Genomic DNA, 21273 nt, shown 5'->3' with positions numbered 1-21273 from the left:
GCTGGGCCAATAAGCCCCTTCCCAAAGGAATTTGGAATTAGAAATAAAGGAATATGGAGCAGGAACTGCCATGTTGACACATTCCCACCCCTCCCCCACAAAAAAGACAGAAAGATGGTCTGGAATAAGAGATGGAAGTATAGTAAAGCAAGAGGGGAGAAAAGCAGACTGTACTGGGTATGGAATTTCCTTGGGGGTAATGAAAATGTTCTAGAATTAATGATTGTGATTATACAGTTTGGGGAATATACTAAAAAAACACAGAACTGTATACTTTAAAAAAGATGAATTTTGTGGCATGTAAATTATATCCCAATTTTTTTTAATTAGAAAAAAAAAGAAGAAGAAAAGCAGTGCTTGGTTTTCCTGCTATCCACATCCACTCCCCACCCCCAATACCTGCTACCAGATTCTGCATCTTGTAACAACATCCTCTATCTGCTTAAACAAATGGCTTTCAGTCATCACCAAAGGAGTTCCAGTTCACACCCCAAACACCAAATTTTATGATTTAACAGCTACAGGAAGGGCCTAAAAATCTCTCTTTCAGTTCAAATTTAAGCTGGAACAGAGGTTCTAGTTTAAAACAAAAACAAAAAAACAAGGAGGGGAAAAAAAGGAGAAGAATTCCCTTTCCCAACACTTCTCAAAATGTGTTGCTCAAAAGGCTAGTCTGTCATACTCCAAGGGGGGAAAATGTGTCTACAGTCAAATAAGCTAGGAAATCTAACATAGTTCATGTCCCCTTTGCAGAGTCAAATTACACAATAGCACATTTAAACTTCTGATATATTTAATTAGCATTGTTCAACGAAGCATTTTCCCAGCTTACACGGCCACATAACCCTTTTCCCTAGTAGCCCACCCATTAATAATAAGATCAACAGTGTTCCTTGGAACAGACTTTGGGAAAAGCTGTCCTAACCCAAACCCAAACACATTCCAGTCACACCTACAGAAATCCACAGAGTAAAGGGTAAAATTCAGGCAACTATCAAGATGATTCTTCCATCCTAAAGAGGGCCTTTATATTTTCATTACCTCAATATTTGAAGCAAACCATCAAGATAGCTAAGTATTAGCCCAAGTCATTAAACAATAAATAGGTCTCTGTCTACTACGGAAATGCTATTAAAATAGATAGATCATCTTTTACGTGTACATAAAAGGAGGAAGGCTAAGAAACGTGATTTTGAGCCCGGTTTCTTCTCTCGGGACATAATCAACGGCACTTACTTTGATGTGAAACTCCAGGTTCTCGTCCATGGAGTAGATGTGGTCAAAGATATCATGTGCGATCCTTGGGATGATCCCCATGAGCTGGGGGTCATGCAGCTTCCCCTGGAGGTGGAAAATACAAACCCTGGCAGTTAAAGAGAGCAGGGAAACGTGTGTGTGTGTGTGTGTGTGTGTGTGTGTGTGTGTGTATGAGAGAGAGAGAGAGAGAGAGAGAGAGAGAGACCATCTCCGGCTTCTTAAACAGAGCTCCGTGGAGCAGGGAGCACCCAACAGGAGCTGTCGGCTCCCTTGGGATCTACCTGACATGCCAACAACCAAAAGGCGGAGGAATAACTCAACGTGCTTGTCTTTTTATCCATCAGGGGAGCCTTTGCTCTGTCAAGCCCCACAACATTCCCTCCGGCTGCAACACAGGGCAGCAAATCATTGGCCTGTGGGGGAGGTGTGGTGAGGAGAAGGAGGGAAGGGGCAGGAGGAAGGAGAATACGCAGGTGACTCTAACAAACTACATCTGGGTTTCGCTTCAGAAATTTTACAAACTGACCAGAACCTGCGAGTCCAAGTAAGGTAATCTCCTTTTTGAAATCACCTTGAAAGCTGACAGACATAATGTCATCATTGCTCCAAAATTTCTAAGAACCTTATTCTGGAAATACCTCCAGTATCATTTGCAGACCAATCTAGAAAATCCATTTTATCGATTTTTTTTTTAAATCTGTAATTCCCTGCTTGAGTTTTTCCAAATAATTTTTGGTTGTTTCTAATACTTAAATTCATTTTTAAGATATCCTCATATTCTTTTTTCCCCCTTTATATTCACGTCTATTCATTTTATCTTAGGGGTAGTGATAGATCAATTCTGCTATGTGGACTACTACTGAGTCCATTTTTTTTTTTTTTTTTTTTTTTTTGGCCGCTGGCCAGTATGGGGATCCAAAACCTTGACCTTGGTGTTATAACACCATGCTCTAACCAACCGAGGTAACCAGCCAGCCCCACTAAGTCCAATTTTAAGGTCCAGAATTTGCCACCTCTGAAGATTTTCAACCAGAGATACCATAGAATCTGACAGGAATTCCTAACGATTTCCAGAAGTATTTAAAGCAATGGCCTCAGCATGGACCCCAGGTGCACAACTTCTAGAAAGCCTTCTTTTAAGCCCACAGTACAATGAGCAGATCAGTTCTCTCATATGTGTTCAACAATCTATCAGTGCACAAACACACAGTCTGCAAGTCTAAAGTAATCACAGGCAATTGTATGCCCAGGGAATTTTCCAGACCTTTAGGAAGTTATAAAACTCTAGGAATAAATAGAACTGGAAGAAAAGCACGCTGCACAGTTTGCTCTTAACTCTTCTAGGGATGCCCAACAAGCTTTACAGTTTTGACTTATGTCCTTGTTCCAAATCTGCCCAATACCCAAAGATCAGCTTTATTTCTTCAAGTACATCTTCTTTTCTCCTCAGGGCTTCACCACATAGTGCCTCTCTGAGAGCAACTTGCAAGCCAACATTTGAGTTGGTAAAAGCAAGAACTCACATGAACTCCAGCACTACATAAAGACCACAGAGCACCTGGCATTATGAATCCTCCTTTGCATACCTGATTCCTGACTTTCCACTCTATTGAAAGCAAGAGAAAAACTGAATTCACATAGATCTGGCCTCTGGCAAAGCTCTCTTACCTGGGAAATTGGGCACTCCTCTGGAATGCCCTCATTAATTAAGAATCCTAAACCATTTGATATGTTTTATTGATGTTTTATTTGACTATATACTCCCTAAAGACAGGGATGGCCAGTGCATAGGTATTTCCCTTCAGTGCTTATGACACTTAATACAGTATTTATTGCACAGGGTTATTGTAAAGTTTAAGTTAGATAGGATATACAAAGTGTCTAGTAACACAGGAAGGGCCCAATAAATGTTAGCATTTGCTGTCAGTCAAATGTGTCCCCCAAAAGTTCATGTATTAGAAACTTGACCTCCCACAATAACAGTTTAACAGTGTTAAGAGGGAGGAAATCTAATTATGGTATTGGAAAGGTGGGCCCTTTGAGAGGTGATTGGGCCCTTTGAGGGCTTGATAAGGAGAGCAAGTGAGAAGTTTAGCTCTCACTCTTGTTCTGCACATTCTCGCCATGTGATACCCTGCATTGAAGAGGGTCCTCACCAGATGCGTTCCCTGTACTTCCCAGCCTCCAAAACTGTGAGATTTCATTTCTTTATAAATGACCCAGTTTCAGGTATTCTGTTATAAGCACCAGAAATGGACTGATACAGCATTACATCATTCAGTTCATAGCAGTTTCTCATTAAGCAATTGTTTGGACTTATTTGACCTGAAGAGTCTGAAAACACACTTCTACCCCAGACCATTAATATATATCTTACGAAAACAGCACCAAATGACTGAAACTGAGAGTCTCAAATCTTGGTAACTTGTAAATTGCACAGGCTACTGTAAACATGTAACAAATCAGACAATGCACCCCATGTGCTCCGGACTGTGGAGATTGTGGGCAAAAATGGCACTTACAGTGAAAACACAGATCTCCCTCCGGTCAAATGTCATGACTCCACTCAGCCAATCAAAAGACCTCCCCCACCCAGACCCTCCAGAGCTCATCAATAATTCACAATAATCCCTCAGCAGTCCACGGCCAGGGAAGAATGATTGATAATCCAAAAATCATTTATAATTGACTCAAATCTGTTTCCCTAGATGCTTTCTTTCCCTTTTAACAGATTTACCTTCCAGTTCATTCCTAGCTTATACAAGTGCTAATATCCTTTCATTTCCTTTGTCAGGGTGAGAACCAAGACAGAATTAGGGATGAATCCGGGACACCCCCTACTTTGTCTCCCTGAATTTTAGGCCCTCACCCTAAAAACACATGAGAGGAAACTGAATGTTCTCCTAAGAATACCCCCCACCCACACAGAAACAGAAGTGACACCCAAATCTACCACAGGTTTAGGGGTTGTGAGGCTCGATCTAGCTCATATGCCTGAGAGTGGTGAGGGCCTTTATGCCCAGTAAACTGAGCCTGCCAAAACAATCTGCAGTTGTGTGTGTTTATGTGCATGTGGGGAGTGGGGGGTATGGGGTGTGTGTGTTTGTGGTATATGTCTATATGTGTGATATGTGAGGATGGTTCAAAAAGTTCATGGAAACATTCATATTATCTTTTTAATTCTATTTTTTCACAATTGAAGTACCCTCACATGTGGGAAGAGGGAGGTATGTGTCTGTGTGGAGGGGGGTGTGCATGTGTGTGAGTGTGGTATGTCTGTGTGTAGAGTGTGTATGTGTGGTATGTGGTATGTGTGTGTGTGATACATATAGGATATGTGTGCATGTACATGTGTGGGTGTGGAGGGGGGTTTGGGGGAAATGGTGAAGGGTATCTGTGGTGTGTGTATCTATGTGTGGTGTTATGTGGTAAATGTGTGTATTGCATATGTGTGGTGTGTGTGTCTGTGTTATACGGGGTATATGTGTGTTTGTGGTATGTACGTGTGGTGTATGTGTGTGTGGTCTGTGTGTGTGATGTATATGGGAGTGTGTGTGTGCTGTGTGTGTGTGAGGTGTGTGTATGTATGAGTGTATGTGTGTGTGAAGTATGTGGGGAGTGTGAATGTGATGTATGTGGGGTGTGCCTGTGTATGTGTATGTACAATGCATATGGGGTATGTGTGTGCTGTGGTGTGTGTGGTGTGTCTGCACATGTGTTAGAGAGAGAGATGTTCCCTAAAGGTCTTCACTGCTGCTGTGCTGATTGCCTTGCAGATGAGACGCACAGCACATGCACACACAGTACACAGTCATCTCAGGCAATAAAACGTGGTAAAGAAGCTGAGAGCTATGGAACTTCAGAGAACAGACAAGTCCCTTCCAGCTGGGGTGATATGGGATGGCTTCCTTGAGGGAAGAGGATGGGCAGGGAGCGTGTCAGCAGGGAAAGTGAGGCAGGAGCAGCAAAAATGAAGGAGCTGAAAAGAGCAATGCTGTTTAGAGAACAGTGAAAGTGTAGTTTGGCTGGAGGATCAGGAACGAATGTGAGAAAAAATGTACTGCTCTATCATCTTGTTTTTCCCAGAAAGCAAACAGGAGAAACATTTTTATAATTGCATCCTGTGTAATTCTCTTTGCAAACTTTTCCCACTGAATGTGACCTTCTCGGAGCATGTATTGGAGAAGAAACAAAACCCAGGCCACTGGCCATGGAACAAGACTCTCTTTGTTCCAGCCCCAATTGCCTCCCCGACCTCCCAAGCAGGGCAGTTTCCTGACACACTAAAGATGGGAGGCAGGCAGCCCCGGCAGCCATAGGCACACGAGCTCTGTGCACTCAGACGGACTTGTTCAGAATCCCTCGGCAGCTGGGAAGACTGCACCACTCAGATGGCCTCCAGCTGTCCCTTTGGGCAAAGGTAAAAACATGGGGTATCTCCATCCATCAATATCAATGTGCCGAAGAGGACCACAGAGTGAGGCACGGGGCCAAGAGAAGCCCTTCCCAGCATCACAGACTGAATAAAGGAACAGTCCCCCTCTTCCCTGCTACAGCCAGCACTGCCTATACCGTCCTCAATGCCAGCCCTGTGGTTATGGCTTGCACAAGCCCAGGGCCCCATACTTAGCACCAACACTGCCCAGTGATTCATATTTTTACTGAAAATCCACCTTAAATGCTCCATCTTGAGCAGCTAATCTTTCCAATTTTATGTAGGCTTATCTGTTTGTTCCCCTCAACAGAAGGTAATGGAATCACCACTGGATGTCAGACCAAAAATGGAGAGATTAAAATGAAAAACAGCTTTAAAATGTGACAGCTCTGTCCACTCAGGGAGTTAATACCCCTTTCCAAGGCCTTTGAATGATCACAATGTGTAATTTTGAATACATAAAATCCTTTCAGAGGATGCAGACCCTGCCGGGCTTTTTTGGTTTAATTGCATCCCAGGATCCCAGATTTCTGGGTCTCCTATAGTCTCGATGACTTCAGCTTGGGTTTCCTCCTTTCCTCTGCTTTCCTCTAAAATATTCCCTACCTTTTCTCCCATTTCTAACTACCCTGCAGAAAGAACCCAATTAAGCCAGGGGGTGGGTGGCACTGGGAAAGGACTCATCCACACAAACTCCTTCCGAGGGTAGGGACAAGTATGCAGTCTTCCAGAGCCACTGTAAAGAAAAGCAACTCACTGCAATCAACCTTTAAAAATGACAAAGATGAAGAGGTGACAGGATTAGGCAATTGGGGGTGAGACATGCACAGAGTCCATTTCCCGCTGGGCCCCCCATGCATGCTCTCTAGGCAGCATTGTGGAGTTTACACCATGAGGCACAGAGGGTTCAAGAGCCTCTAATTTAACAAAATGCCTCCCACATTAGTTTCAAACGGCTGGCATAGCTCTTTGCCATCACTCTGCACCCTTCTATTCTCCCCTTAAAATAAGATTTTATTCTGGGGAGCAGACTTTCCCCAATGGTTTACAGTTTAAATTCCTGACATTCGGCAAATATGTACCTTACATTTCCCAAAGATGAATTAATCCCAAAGCACTCACTCTTGTAAGCATTCCCTAAGAACTTGGGGGATTTTAAATATTAAGGGTTTTTTGTTGTTGTTGTTGTTTTCATATTGTATATAGTTTGGTAAGTTTCCAAAAGCCTCAAAACTGATTGATTCCCTCCAAGATGCCTTATATCCCTCTCACGTGCCTTGTGCCCTGTGAAGGAGTTTTTGTCCACAGCAACTGGAGAGGGTGGGACTCAGGAAATGTGTAACTGCAACTTTCCCAGAGCCTAAATGGTCAAGGGTCTGTGGCTGGAGCAGGAGTGTAGGGACAGCAGGGACAGCATTTCCAAGACATACGGTTGTCCTCTGGATTGGTTCCAGGACCCCTGCAGATACCAAAATCCACAGATGGTCAAATCTCTTAAGTCAGCCCTGTACCCATGGGTTCCATGTCCACGCATTCAACCAACCACAGACAGAATGTTCAGATTCGGAGGGCCACTGATTCAGAGGGTATGAGCAGCGGAGAAGATGGGCCAATATAGCTCATGTGTCAGGGAACAGCCTCCTTGGTCGAGAAGTGGTGGCAGGTAAACCTCACGCTTCTTTTAATCTGTGCAGTCTCTGAACAACTTTATCTTCAGCAAAAACAGGTGAAAGGGAGTCAACACCATAGTAACAAGATCCCCCAGCATTGTACCCCACACTTGAAGTCGGCGAGTAAAACCTCAGAGCCCTGAGGATATCAGCATCGTGCCTTTGAAATCTTCTCTTCAATAGGAATGATTCATAAGCTAAACCGATTCTGCAGCAGTCGTCTCAGTGGTGTTCCCAGGAGGGTATCACCAATGAAAACACTAAAGCTTGAAGGATTAAGGATTCATCTCACCCTGTTGTTTAATTCTCCAAACTTCCTCTGTGCAAGGTCCTATAATAACCACTCTCTCCACTTCTCCTCATCTGTCAGGTGGGCCTAGCCATTAGAGTTATTTGGCCCTGAAGGCCTTACAGGCATCCATGGTAAAAAGCAGGAAGAGAGGAGGTAGAGAGGGCCAATTTTGTCTGCAGACCTGCCTCATTTGAAAGACAGCCTGGAGCCACACCCTCAAATGCATTCAGAGGCCGAGTATGTAAGTTAATGAGGATGTGTGAAGTGGGCTTGGGTCCATTGGAGAGCCTGGCCCCACACACAGGGTGGCCAGGGCCACCACACGGGTACCATTTTAACAAATATTTTATCAAGCCTCTCCTAGGTGAGAGCCACTGTTCTACACACTAGAAATGTTAATAAAAAGGTAAACAAGACAATGAAGACTGCTGCTCTAGTGAAGCTTGCATTTTATATTATGGTGAAATTCGTCCATCATTGCTAGATCTTCAGAATGTTGTCTAAGATGGAAAACTAGAATTGTGTAAAATCATCCCATCTAAACATTGCCTGCAGTGTTTTAAAAAATCACTGAGCAGGCCAAACAAAAATATGTCTGTGGGCTGATTTGGTCCACAAAGCCAAGTCCTTTAAATCTCTGACCTACAGTTTTTTATTTATTCTGAGGAGACTCACCTCCCCAGAAGCCCCCCTCAGGGTAAATGATTTTCACAACAGGCTCTCTCAGTTAGGTTGGGGCTAGAGTCCATAAAGATATTCACATCGCTATTCAGCTTATTGATTATTACCTCTGAACAGAATTTATTATTACTATTTTGACAGAGCTATCAACAAAGGATTTTTTTAAATACTGAACTCCTGAGACTTTATTACTCACTGCTATTTTAAAATTCCTCAAAGGCATAATTAATGGCCATAATTAATCGAACACAACCATCTCTGTTGCCCAGTAAAAAATGCCACGTACACTTTAATCTTTGCTAGAAGCACCAGTCCATTCAGTCACCTCAGAGACTGACACCACAGCACACTGCAATCTCACCTCCATGGTGTGGGTTTTTCCTGATGAAGTCTGTCCATACGCAAAAATCGTCCCATTATAACCTTCGAGGACATCTGTGAGCAAGAAAAAAAATTAAAATTAACTCATTCCTCGATCCTATGTTGGTGTTGGTTATGTATTTTAAAATCACATTTTCGAAATGGCTCATCTCATTTTTCACACAGATGATTTATTTCAACTTTGTGTGCATTTTAAGTGGAACTGTGAGATAAGAGCAGAAATGAGGGCCTCCGCTGTTCCACAAATAGAAAGAAATGGACTCATATTTCTCCAGAATATATTAAGGAAGGAGGAGGCAGACACACTTTCTCCCAGTAACATCAAAATGACAAGAGACAATGAGAAGAAACAAAATTTTAATAGGATACTAAATATCCTATTACAGTTTGCTTCTATAAGTTGATCGCTTGAGATCAGTTGCAAGAAAAAAAAACATTATCCTTGCCCTAAGTTTCTGTAGTGAGGTGTAGAATAGAATTTCCTTCCTGAAGATTTAATTTGGGTCAGTTTAAACCTTAGCCCAGGCCAGCTCGTTGGGGAGGTTTCTCACAAAGGCCCCACCAGAGCTCCTTCAGAACAGACTGGTCCAGAGCTGGAGAGGAACAAGGCCCCACACTGTAAACCGAGCCCCATGGAGACAATCCAATCAGCCTGGAAGTAAGCGGGCCCTGATTAAAATGTAATGCCTCTGTTTTCCCAGTGACCGTACTAGCCAGACAGCCCAGGCCCATCAGCATCAGGGTTTCATTTAATTACACAATGAGCACCCTATGCAAATCCCCACACCCACAGGCCAGCTTCCATCTCACACAGGGACAGGGATGGAGACTGCTTTTTGCCAAAGAGCTGAAGATTATGTGTGGGAATTCCTTCAAAGCAGCAGAGGTGATTAAAATATATTTAGCACTCATTTCCCTCCTGCTTTCCTTCTTCATCCTGCAAACATCACCAAAAGGCAAATAATGCATAATTAATATCCTTGACCAGCCATTCTGCATAAGGGGAGGATGGTAACTGCAGGAAGAGGAGCCCAGACTGAAGGCCATGTGAAAAAATCAAGCCGGGCAATCAGTTCCATCTATTTCAGGCCCTGAATATGTGGTGGCAGGGGGAGGGGAATCTCTGAGTTTTATGATGCTGGTGTGGTTTTTATTTTGCTTTGTTGGGTTTTCCAAATTTTTAAAAAATATACATTTTACTGATCTGAGGTTGCTGGAGTATGAACTGGGATCAGAAAAGAAAGCAGGATTTTTCCCTTAGGAAGCTAAAAAAAGCAAAATTAAGTGGCAGGATTTTTTTTCCTTAAACCTAGCAGCCCTCAAGAGTTTGCACCAACTATATTGAGAGAGAGAATGTTCACATGTATCAGACTTCGGGTATTGGTTTCCCTAGTAACAGAAGAAAGCAAAAACTTGAAGAAGTCAGCATAAGGGTTGGAGGTTCAAGCTTCAGCTTTCACAAAAATGCCAACTTGCTCAGAGAAAAGACTCCTGACGCCTGAAGATGGTGGCCGGAGCAGAGTGCCTCTATGCTATCATGAGTATGATGTGCTTTAAGGGACCCAAAGGAAAGAGGTCCCACCCTTAGACTATACTTCTAAAATTCTATATTCATAACACAGGCAACTCCAGATAATTGGAATGCCAGCCTTAATCACAACCCTAAGGTTTCTATTTATTAGAAATTAAGCATCTGCCCCCAAACTGAAAGGGCCTTCCTTATCTCAAGTCCCTGTGGGTGAATCACTTGGGAGCCCATTAGCTCAGGTGTCAGGATGGTGCTAAGGACACCGAAGCTTCCTCTGTTTCTTGTGACAGGACCTCCACTCACCCCACAAGTGCCTGTGCATGCTAGAGGCCCAGGGAGGTGGCTCTGAGAGACTGCCACACCCTAAAGGAAACTCAGCTCAGAGCCTAGACCCTGCTGACAGAAGGCCAGCAGGGGCTTCTTCCTCTGCCAGTAAGCAAGAGGGCCAGGCATTAGAGTCAGGCTAAACCTGAGGCCCCGGGCAAGCCTACCCCTCCACATCCACTCTCACTAAACAGAATGCACGCTCCTACCAACCCCTACTTGTCTTTGCTCATCAAACTCCTGCAGCTGAGGATTGGGTCAAATACGAGGGGTCTTCAAGAAGTTCATGGAAGGATTCACATTATCTTTCAATTCAATTTTTCCATCAACTTTTTGAAGTACCCTCATAGATGCAAACAAGAGATCATCAGTGGCATCACTGTTCTGGACTAAGGAGCTGAGGACCACACAGGACAGTACTTGGAGAATCTCTGTTTTTCCCTGCTACTTCAGCACTGTGCACAATTTCTTTTCTTTTCTAAGAAAAAGAGAACACACAAAACCCCATTAGAACAAACTCCACTGGCCTTTAAAGTATTTTCAATCATGTTACAATTAACCCATTGTTGGAGGACCTCTCTCCAGCATTCAAGGTTGGATGGAACCGATGTTGCCCTCTATCGACTCAATTCTGAACTAGAAGGTAATTTAGAAAGAAAAGATAAAGCTCTTTGAACCCAGTGTTCTCTATTTTCTTCCAAACTCTAGGTATGGGGGCTTTGTCTGTTTGTTCAGTCTATGCTCAAGCTGCCGTGGACAGGAGAGGCAGGGAGGGGAGGCAGAGCATGCACACAGCGTGTTTAGGGGTCAGACCGCTGAGATGACAGGATAGGGGAGCTGCAGAACGACTCCGGAAAGAAGATGTGAACAGGGTGTGCTCAGTGCTGTGCTGACCAGACACCCACCCCACCCGACTCTAACAGAAACAGCCCACAAAAAGCCACTTTCATCGTGGTGACAGTTCCTTGGCCTGAAGAATGCATTTGCATTAGAGTCTCTACAGAAACAGAATGACTATTTCTATATGTCGGCTACGCTCAGCCGGACAGAACCTTCCTTTGTTGGTGGGGTCTGGTGTGATGTGAGCTCAACTCGCACCACACAGCTCACCACATCCCACAAACACAGCACACATCCATCCAGCAGCCCAGCAAACCCCAGAGAGCTCCCAGTGCAGGTGCCAAGAGCCTTCCCATCCCCCAAGAGATGAGGGAAGAGAGGAATGGGATACTTGAAAATCCTCATGGACTGCTGTTGCAGATTTCAGATGCCAAATCCTAGGTATCAGATTTCCATCCTAGGTTCTGCTCAGCTCTGAGTCTGGGGCTTGCTGGAGCAGAAGAGTCAGTTCTGTTGTCAGGTAAGAATTTGGGAAGGCCATGCTCAAACCTGCACCGGTGTTGGTGAGGAGGCTATTGTGGCCTCCTACTGACTCTCCAGATGAAATGGTGCCTGTCAGAAGCACCATGGTATCTTGCAACAGTGACTGACAAGCCATCCCTGGCTTGGAATCCTAAGGCTCTCACCAGCCGACCAAACCACTCAAGAAGGCCATGACAGGACGCAGAGTGGTTGTGCCGAACACCAGTGGCAAATCATAATGCTGGACCCAGCCAGCCTGAAGGGCATTCACCGTCCCCAGACAAGGGCACGCCAAGTCTACAGAATGGAAACACACCTCATTATTGGCAGACCACTGAGGCCACCACAAGGCCCTGGAAACTCAATCGCTCTTCTCTCTCCTCTACCCTCCTCCCACACCCATTCTTATCCCTGTCTTTTCACAGTGCTTAGTCTATAGTCCATATGGCCTGATAGAAAAGGAACAACTCATAAAATAATTGTTATTAAATGCTCTTTGTGGGCCCACCAGAAAAGTGGGGACAGGGTAGTGTAGAAGAATGTTTAAGTTAATCAGACAAACCCAGGCTCAAGTCCCAGCCCCACTACCCACTAACTTAACTGGCCAAGGTACTCTGCCTTTCTGAGCCTCAAATTCCTCTTTTGTACAACAGGAATAATAATGCTCACACTTCATAAAGTTGTTAATATTTAAAATACAATAACGTGTGTAAAGTGCATAGACGGTTCCTGCAGTGGATTGAAATATGTCTCCCCAAAACTCCCTGAAACTTGAATTGTGTCCCCCAACTTTTATGTATTAGAAACTTAGCCCCCACTGTGACTTTACGTATTAGAAACTTAGCCCCCACTGTGACTGTTAAGAGGGTGGGAAATCCTATTATGGTAATTGAAAGGTGGAGTCCTGAAGGGGTGATTGGATTGTAGGACCGTGCAGTAGTGAATGGATTAAAAATGGTGGTCAGGGACATGGTTCTGAGAGCTTTAACAGGAGAGGAGAGTTTGTCTTTCACTCTCTCTCTGCTCTCTCTGCTTCCACCATCTTGCAACGTGAGACCCCTGGGTCACTGTCACCACAACCAGATGGCCTATGGAATTCCCAGCCTCAGAAACTGTAAGCAATAAATTTCATTTTCTTTATAAATTACCCGGTACCACGTGTTTTGTTATAAGCAACTAAAACAGAAAATTGGTACCACAGAAGTGGGGTGCTGCTTATAACAAATACTTGAAAATGTGGAAACAGCTTTGGAACTGGGTGTTGAGGAGAGGTTGGAGGAGTTTGGAGGACTCAGAAGAAGACAAAAAGACGAGAGAAAGTTTGGAATGTCTTAAAGACTGGCTACATGGTGGCAAGCAGAAAGCTGATAGAAATATGGAATGTAAAGACCATTCTAAGGTCTCAGATAGAAATAAGGAGCTTATCGGAAACTGGGGCAAAGATCAACTTTGCTATGAACTGGGAAGGAGCTTGGCTGCATTGTGTCTATGTCCTAGAACTTTGTGGAAATTGGAAATTAAGAGTTGTGAACTAGAACATTTGGTGGAAGAAATTTCTAAGCAGTGAAGCATTAAGGAAGTTATATGGCTGCTTGTAACAGCCTATGTTGAGTTAGGGCAGAAAACCCATGAGGTAAAGCCAGAATTTAAAAGGGAAGCAGAGTGTAAAGATTTGGAAAATTTGCAGCCTGGCCATGTGGTAGAGAAGCAGAGAGTATTTTCAGAAGGAAAATTCAGTGGTTCTAAGAACATTAACACAAAAGTACAGGATTATCAAAAGAAGGGGAAAAGGGCCCTGAAGGTACTGCAGAAGCCTCTGGGGCCAACCCTTCCATTTCAGGCCCAAAGGCCTAAGGAAACAAAATGGTCTTGGTGAACAGGCCCAAGGCACCCTCCACAGGCTCTCTGCTCAGGGCCACCTCGGGAAGCTGCTTCCAGCACCAGCACCCCAGCTGCTTTGGCTACTCCAGCTGTGGCTAAATTGGCCCCAGTTGTGGCTAGATGTGCAGCTTGGGAAAATACAAGCCAGAAGCTTTGGCAGCATCCAAGTGGTGTTAAGTTTGCTGGCTTGCAGAATGGCAGAGTTTTGAAGGCTTGAGAGCCTCCATCCAGATTTCAAAGGATGTATGGAAAAGTCTGGGGCCCAGGAAGAGATCTGTCACAGGGACAGAGTCACCACAGAAAACCTTCACTAGAGCAATGCCGAGTGGAAACATGGGGTTGGAGTTGCAGCAGAGAAATCCCAACAGTGCCATGTCTAGTGGAGCTGTGGGAGGACCACCATGGAGACCCCAGACCTGTGGAGCTATCAGAGTGGAACACCAGTCTGGGAGAGCTGAAGTGTGGCTTGAGACTGGGAAAACCACAGGAGAGGAAATGCCCAAGGACTTGGGGACCCAACCCCCACACCAGGTCAAACATGGAGTCCAGGTACCTGATTCGCCAGCTTTGAGATTTAATACTTGCCCTGCTGGGTTTCGGACTTTCTTTTGGCCTATTTCTCCCTTTTGGAATTGGAATATGTACCCTAGGTTTGTCCCACCATTGTATCTTGGAAGTAGGTAACTTATTTTGAATTTCACAGATGGGACTTTGAACTTTGGGCTTTTGAGCTGAAACAAGTTAAGACTTTGGGGATGAAATGAATTTGCATGTGAAAAGGACATGAGTTTGGGGGAGCCAGGGGTGGAATGTAGTGGATTGAATTATGTCCCCCCAAAACTCCCTGAAACTTGAATTGTGTCCCCCAACTTTTATGTATTAGAAACTTAGAAGGAGTTTCAAGATGGCGGCGGCTGCGGCGGCTGGCGCGGAGTAGCTGAGGTGGAAAAGGTGGCCACTGGGCCTCAGGCAGCCGGGAAACTTGTGGACCTTCCTCTGGCCATCTCTTAAGGGAGGACTGCTGCTGCTGGCCGGTCGTAGGGGCTCAACGCCACTTTGCCCCCGGCAGGAGAGGCTGCCTCATTTACAGGCAACAGCTTTGAAGTGTGGAGCAGGAAAAGAACTGATTCTTAGCTGCAAAAGTGAGTCTTGAAACAGGGAACACGGCGCCAGGGCTGCTGTGGATGCAGCCAGGTTCCCGGAGGCTGGGGCCGCGCTGAAGGCGGCCAGCTGCCCTATTCAGGATTCGAGGTTTCAGGCCGGCATTAAAGAAGATTCCTGGGAGCGCCCAAGCGGCGCCGCGACTGAACAGCCCGAGGCGGCAGCGCCGAGAACACGGAAGGCAACAAACCAGAGACAGAGCGAGCGCCCGACCTGGCACAGCACTGTGAGTGATCCCTGGCACAGCTCTGTTCGGGGGGTGGATGCCCACGCGGCTCCCGCCTGCACCACCAGGCCACTCATTGCCACGGTGCTGCCTCCATTTTCCCAGGTGCGGGCAGCTCCGCCCTGCTCGGCCATCACTGAGCCCATTTGCTTGGCCTGGCGCGGGGCTTTCCGGACCCTGCGGGCCGACCTCCTCTCCCACTCCCTCCGCGGTTCTCTGGCAGGGCTGGGGGTGTGGGGCGTCCCGACCAATTTTGGGAGGGCTAGGAAGTACGGGCGGGCCGACTGTCACTCCACCACACCCTGGACTCCGGCCCCGGTAAACTTCCTGTTACTGGGAGGCAGATACCATCTCTGCGACCACCAGTTTGGAAAAAAGCCTAACGAATTTCTGGTTGGGAATAGTGTGGTAGGAGAATTCCCAGGTCCGCTTGAACCTGCCGGAGAGCAGGCTGCAGGCGGGCACTAGACTCGGTTTATACCGGGGGGATACAAAGGTGAACAAGACCCGAGAAAGATCTACACAGTGCTACAAAGGCACCCAGAGAGACCGGTCGTCTGTGCCTAGCAGAAACCTGGTAGACTTCCTGGGCGAGGCGGTGCTGAGCAGGGTCTTGAAGGCCCAGCTGATAGACGAGGGGTGCAGAAGACACACCCCAGCCCAGCACAGTGTGCACAGAGGGGGGAGACGTGCGGCCAGGGAGGCGGAGACTCGACAGAAACCACACACCCTGTGGGGTCGCCACTGCACGATCTAACAGCCTGGGCCAGAGCACACGGAACGGGGAGAAGTACTGTACAGAAAGTGAAAGCTCAACAGAGATCACACACCCTGTGGTACGTGATCCACCAGCCCAGCAGAGTACAAGCTGACTAGAAAGGTGGATCCCCGGAGAAGCCCAAGACCCGAGGCAACCACACACACAAGACACTAGAGGCCAACTGAGCAGTCACGGCGGGAGCCATACCAAATTGGCAACCACAGCAACATCCTAGTTAGTCATTAGTCTTAAACCGGTGGACTGTGAAACCCCCTGCCACAATGAATAAACACCAAAAAAAAGACACCAGAAATACAAAAAATCAAGAAAGTACACCACCAAAAGTTAATAAATCTCATACTCTAGATCCTATAGAACAAGAAGCCCTTGAAATAACTGACAAGGAATTTCGAGTGATAATTCTAAGGAAACTGAATGAGATACAAGAAAACTCAGCTAGACATCATGATGAAATGAGGAAAAGTATACAGGATCTGAAAGAGGAAATATACAAGGAAATCAATGTCCTGAAAAAAAATGTAGCAGAACTTGCTGAACTGAAGAAGTTATTCAGCGAAATAAAAAACACAACGGAGAGTTTAACCAGCAGGCTTGTCGAAGTTGAAGAGAGAACCTCTGAACTTGAAGATGGGCTGTTTGAAATAACACAAGCAGACAAAAAGAAAGAAAAAAGAATCAAGGACATGGAAGAAAATCTGAGAGAGATATCAGACAACCTCAAGCGCTCAAATATCCGAGTCATGGGTATTCCAGAAGGGGAGGAAAATGGAGATTCCATTGAAAACATATTCAAAAAAATAGTGGCAGAAAACTTCCCAGGTATAGGAAAAATCACAGATCTTCAGATCCAGGAAGCTCAACGATCTCCAAACGTATTCAACCCAAAAAGGCCTTCTCCAAGACATGTCATAGTCAAATTGGCAAAACTCAGAGACAAAGAGAGAATCTTAAAAGCTGCAAGAGAGAAGCGTCAAATCACCTATAAGGGAGCCCCAATCAGGTTAACATCAGACTTTTCATCACAAACCCTAAAAGCTAGAAAGGAATGGGATGATATTTTCAAAATACTAAAAGACAAAGATTGCCAGCCAAGAATACTCTACCCTGCAAGGCTATCCTTCCGAAATGAGGGGCAAATAGTATATTTCTCAGACAAACAAAAACTGCGGGAGTTCACTACCACAAGACCACCCCTACAAGAAATCCTCAAGGGAGTACTGGGTTTGGTTCCTGAAAAATAACTACCACTGCCATAAAAACCTAAGAAAAATCTAAACCCGCTAGTACAATAAAAATGGCATTCGTGAAGAGAAAACAAGCTAACAAAAACACTATCTACAACCTAAGGAACCAACAAACAAAGAAACCAAACAGTAAATCAGAAAGCAAGGAACAAAAGACACCTAAGACAACCAAACAACCAATAAAATGCTAGGAATAAATCAACACCTTTCAATAACAACTCTTAATGTTAAAGGCTTAAATTCCCCAATTAAAAGACACAGACTGGCTGACTGGATCAAAAAGCAGGACCCAACTATATGCTGCCTACAAGAGACCCACCTCACCCATAAAGATTCACACAGACTAAGAGTGAAAGGATGGAAAAAGATTTACCATGCAAACAGAAAAGAAAAACGAGCTGGAGTGGCTATTCTTATATCTGACAAAATAGACTTTAAACTAAAAACCATAAAAAGAGACAATGAGGGACACTACTTAATGATAAAAGGACTGATCCATCAAGAAGACATAACAATCATAAATATGTACGCACCCAATGTTGGAGCAGCCAGATTTATAAAACAAACTCTATTAGACCTAAAGAAGGAAATAGACACTAATACCATAATAGCAGGGGACCTGAACACTCCACTGTCAATATTAGACAGATCATCTAGGCAAAGAATCAGTAGAGAAACACAAGATCTAAACAAGAGTCTAGACCAATTGGAATTGGCAGATATCTACAGAACATTCCACCCAACAACCTCAGAATATTCATTCTTCTCATCAGCACATGGATCATTCTCCAGGATAGATCACATATTAGGTCACAAATCAAGTCTCAACAAATTCAAAAAAATTGGAATTATCCCATGTATCTTCTCAGACCACAATGGATTAAAACTAGAAATTAATAACAAACGAAACTCTGGAAACTATACAAACACATGGAAATTAAACAGCATTCTACTTAATGACATATGGGTCCAAGAAGAAATCAAGCAGGAAATCAAAAAGTTTATTGAAACTAATGAAAACAATGATACATCATACCAAAACCTGTGGGATACTGCAAAAGCAGTATTGAGGGGAAAATTTATTGCATTAAATGCTCACTTCAGAAGAATGGAAAGATGGAAAGTGAACAACCTAACACTTCACCTTAAAGAACTAGAAAAACAAGAACAATCCAATCCTAAAGTTAGCAGACGGAAAGAAATCATTAAGATCAGAGCAGAACTGAATGAAATTGAAAACCAAAAAACAATTCAAAAGATCAACGAATCAAAAAGTTGGTTTTTTGAAAAGATAAATAAAATTGACAAACCATTAGCATGGCTAACAAAAAAAAGAAGAGAGAAGACTCAAATAACAAAAATTAGAAATGAAAAAGGCGATATTACAACTGATTCATCTGAAATACAAGGAATCATTCGAGACTACTATAAACAACTATACGCCAACAAATTTGAAAATCTGGAGGAAATGGATAAATTTCTGGACACACACAAGCTCCCAAAACTGAACCGTGAAGACGTAGAAAATTTGAACAGACCAATAACAATAAAGGAGATTGAAGCTGTTATCAGAAGGCTCCCAACAAAGAAAAGCCCAGGACCAGATGGATTCACAGCAGAATTTTACCAAACATTCAAAGAGGAATTGACACCGATTCTTTACAAACTATTCCAAAAGATTGAAACGGACGCAAATCTCCCAAACTCATTCTATGAAGCAAACATCATCCTGATACCAAAACCAGGTAAAGATATAACCAAAAAAGAAAACTACAGGCCGATATCCTTGATGAATATAGATGCAAAAATCCTCACTAAAATACTAGCAAACAGAATACAGCAACACATACGTAAAATTATTCATCACGATCAAGTGGGATTCATCCCAGGGATGCAAGGTTGGTTCAACATACGCAAATCAATAAATGTGATACACCATATTAATAAACTCAAACACAAGGACCATATGATCATCTCTATAGATGCTGAAAAAGCATTTGATAAAGTTCAGCACTCATTCATGACAAAGACCCTCTATAAGTTAGGTATAGAGGGAAAGTATCTCAACATAATTAAAGCCATATATGCCAAACCCACTGCTAATATCATCCTGAATGGGGAAAAGCTGAAAGCTTTTCCTTTAAGAACAGGCACTAGACAAGGATGCCCACTCTCACCACTCTTATTCAACATAGTGTTGGAAGTACTAGCCAGAGCAATCAGAGAAGAGAAGGAAATAAAGGGCATCCAGATTGGAAAAGATGAAGTCAAACTGTCCCTGTTTGCAGATGACATGATCCTATATATCGAACAGCCTAAAACCTCTACAAAAAAACTCTTGGAATTGATCAATGATTTCAGCACAGTAGCAGGATACAAAATCAACACACAAAAATCAGTAGCATTTCTTTTCTCCAATAGTGAACATGCAGAAGGAGAAATCAAGAAAGCTTGCCCATTTACAATAGCCACCAAAAAAATAAAATACTTAGGAATTGAGTTAACCAAGGAGGTGAAAAATCTCTATAATGAGAACTACAAACCAATGCTGAGAGAAATTAGAGAGGATACAAGAAGATGGAAAGATATTCCATGCTCTTGGATTGGAAGAATCAACATTGTGAAAATGTCCATACTACCCAAAGTGATATACAAATTCAATGCAATCCCCATCAAAATTCCAAAGACATTTTTCTCAGAAATGGAAAAAACTATTCAGACATTTATATGGAACAATAAAAGACCACGAATAGCCAAAGCAATGCTCAGCAAAAAAAATAAAGCTGGAGGCATAACACTACCTGACTTTAAGCTATACTACAAAGCTATAATAACCAAAACAGTATGGTACTGGCATAAAAACAGACACACTGACCAATGGAATAGAATAGAGAATCCAGAAATCAACCCACACACTTACTGCCATCTGATCTTTGACAAAGGCACCAAGCCTATTCACTGGGGAAGGGACTGCCTCTTCAGCAAGTGGTGCTGGGATAACTGGATATCGATATGCAGGAGAATGAAACTAGATCCATACCTCTCACCGTATACTAAAATCAACTCAAAATGGATTAAGGATTTAAATATACACCCTGAGACAATAAAACTTCTTAAAGAAAACATAGGGGAAACACTTCAGGAAATAGGACTGGGCACAGACTTCATGAATACGACCCCAAAAGCACGGGCAACCAAAGGAAAAATAAACAAATGGGATTATATCAAACTAAAAAGCTTCTGCACAGCAAAAGAAACAATTAAAAGAGTTAAAAGACAACCAACAGAGTGGGAGAAAATATTTGCAAAATATACATCTGACAAAGGATTAATATCCAGAATATATAAGGAACTCAAACAACTTTACCAGAAGAAAACAACCAACCCAATTAAAAAATGGGCAAAAGAGCTAAGTAGGCATTTCTCTAAGGAAGATATACAAATGGCCAACAGACATATGAAAAAATGCTCAACATCACTCAGCATCCGGGAAATGCAAATCAAAACCACATTGAGATACCATCTAACCCCAGTTAGGATGGCTAAAATCCAAAAGACTATGAACGATAAATGCTGGCGAGGCTGCGGAGAAAAAGGAACTCTCATACATTGTTGGTGGGATTGCAAAATGGTGCAGCCTCTATGGAAAATGGTATGGAGGTTCCTTAAACAATTGCACATAGATCTACCATACGACCCAGCCATCCCACTGTTGGGAATATACCCAGAGGAATGGAAATCATCAAGTCGAAGGTATACCTGTTCCCCAATGTTCATCGCAGCACTCTTTACAATAGCCAAGAGTTGGAACCAGCCCAAATGCCCATCATCAGATGAGTGGATACGGAAAATGTGGTACATCTACACAATGGAATACTACTCAGCTATAAAAACGAATGAAATACTGCCATTTGCAACAACATGGATGGACCTCGAGAGAATTATATTAAGTGAAACAAGTCAGGCACAGAAAGAGAAATACCACATGTTCTCACTTATTGGAGGGAGCTAAAAATTAATATATAAATTCACACACACATACACACATAC

The 21273-nt window shown here is 43.6% G+C and overlaps 1 protein-coding gene across 1 annotated transcript in view; it reads right to left on the bottom strand.

Annotated features, from left to right (window-relative positions):
• Window positions 1-21273, bottom strand: part of KIF5C (kinesin family member 5C) — a 139982-nt gene that overhangs the window by 65463 nt on the left and 53246 nt on the right. Inside the window, exons 3-4 of the mRNA XM_063110642.1 lie at window positions 8697-8770; window positions 1237-1341 (exon numbers count right to left, since the gene is read on the bottom strand). Of these exons, the coding sequence (XP_062966712.1) occupies window positions 1237-1341; window positions 8697-8770 (179 nt within the window). The remainder of the gene's footprint in view (window positions 1-1236; window positions 1342-8696; window positions 8771-21273) is intronic.

Source organism: Cynocephalus volans, chromosome 1, assembly GCF_027409185.1.
Source record: "Cynocephalus volans isolate mCynVol1 chromosome 1, mCynVol1.pri, whole genome shotgun sequence".
Taxonomy (NCBI): Eukaryota; Metazoa; Chordata; class Mammalia; order Dermoptera; family Cynocephalidae; genus Cynocephalus; species Cynocephalus volans.
Note: the sequence above shows the minus strand (reverse complement) of the source record. Positions and strands in the feature narration are given on the sequence as shown.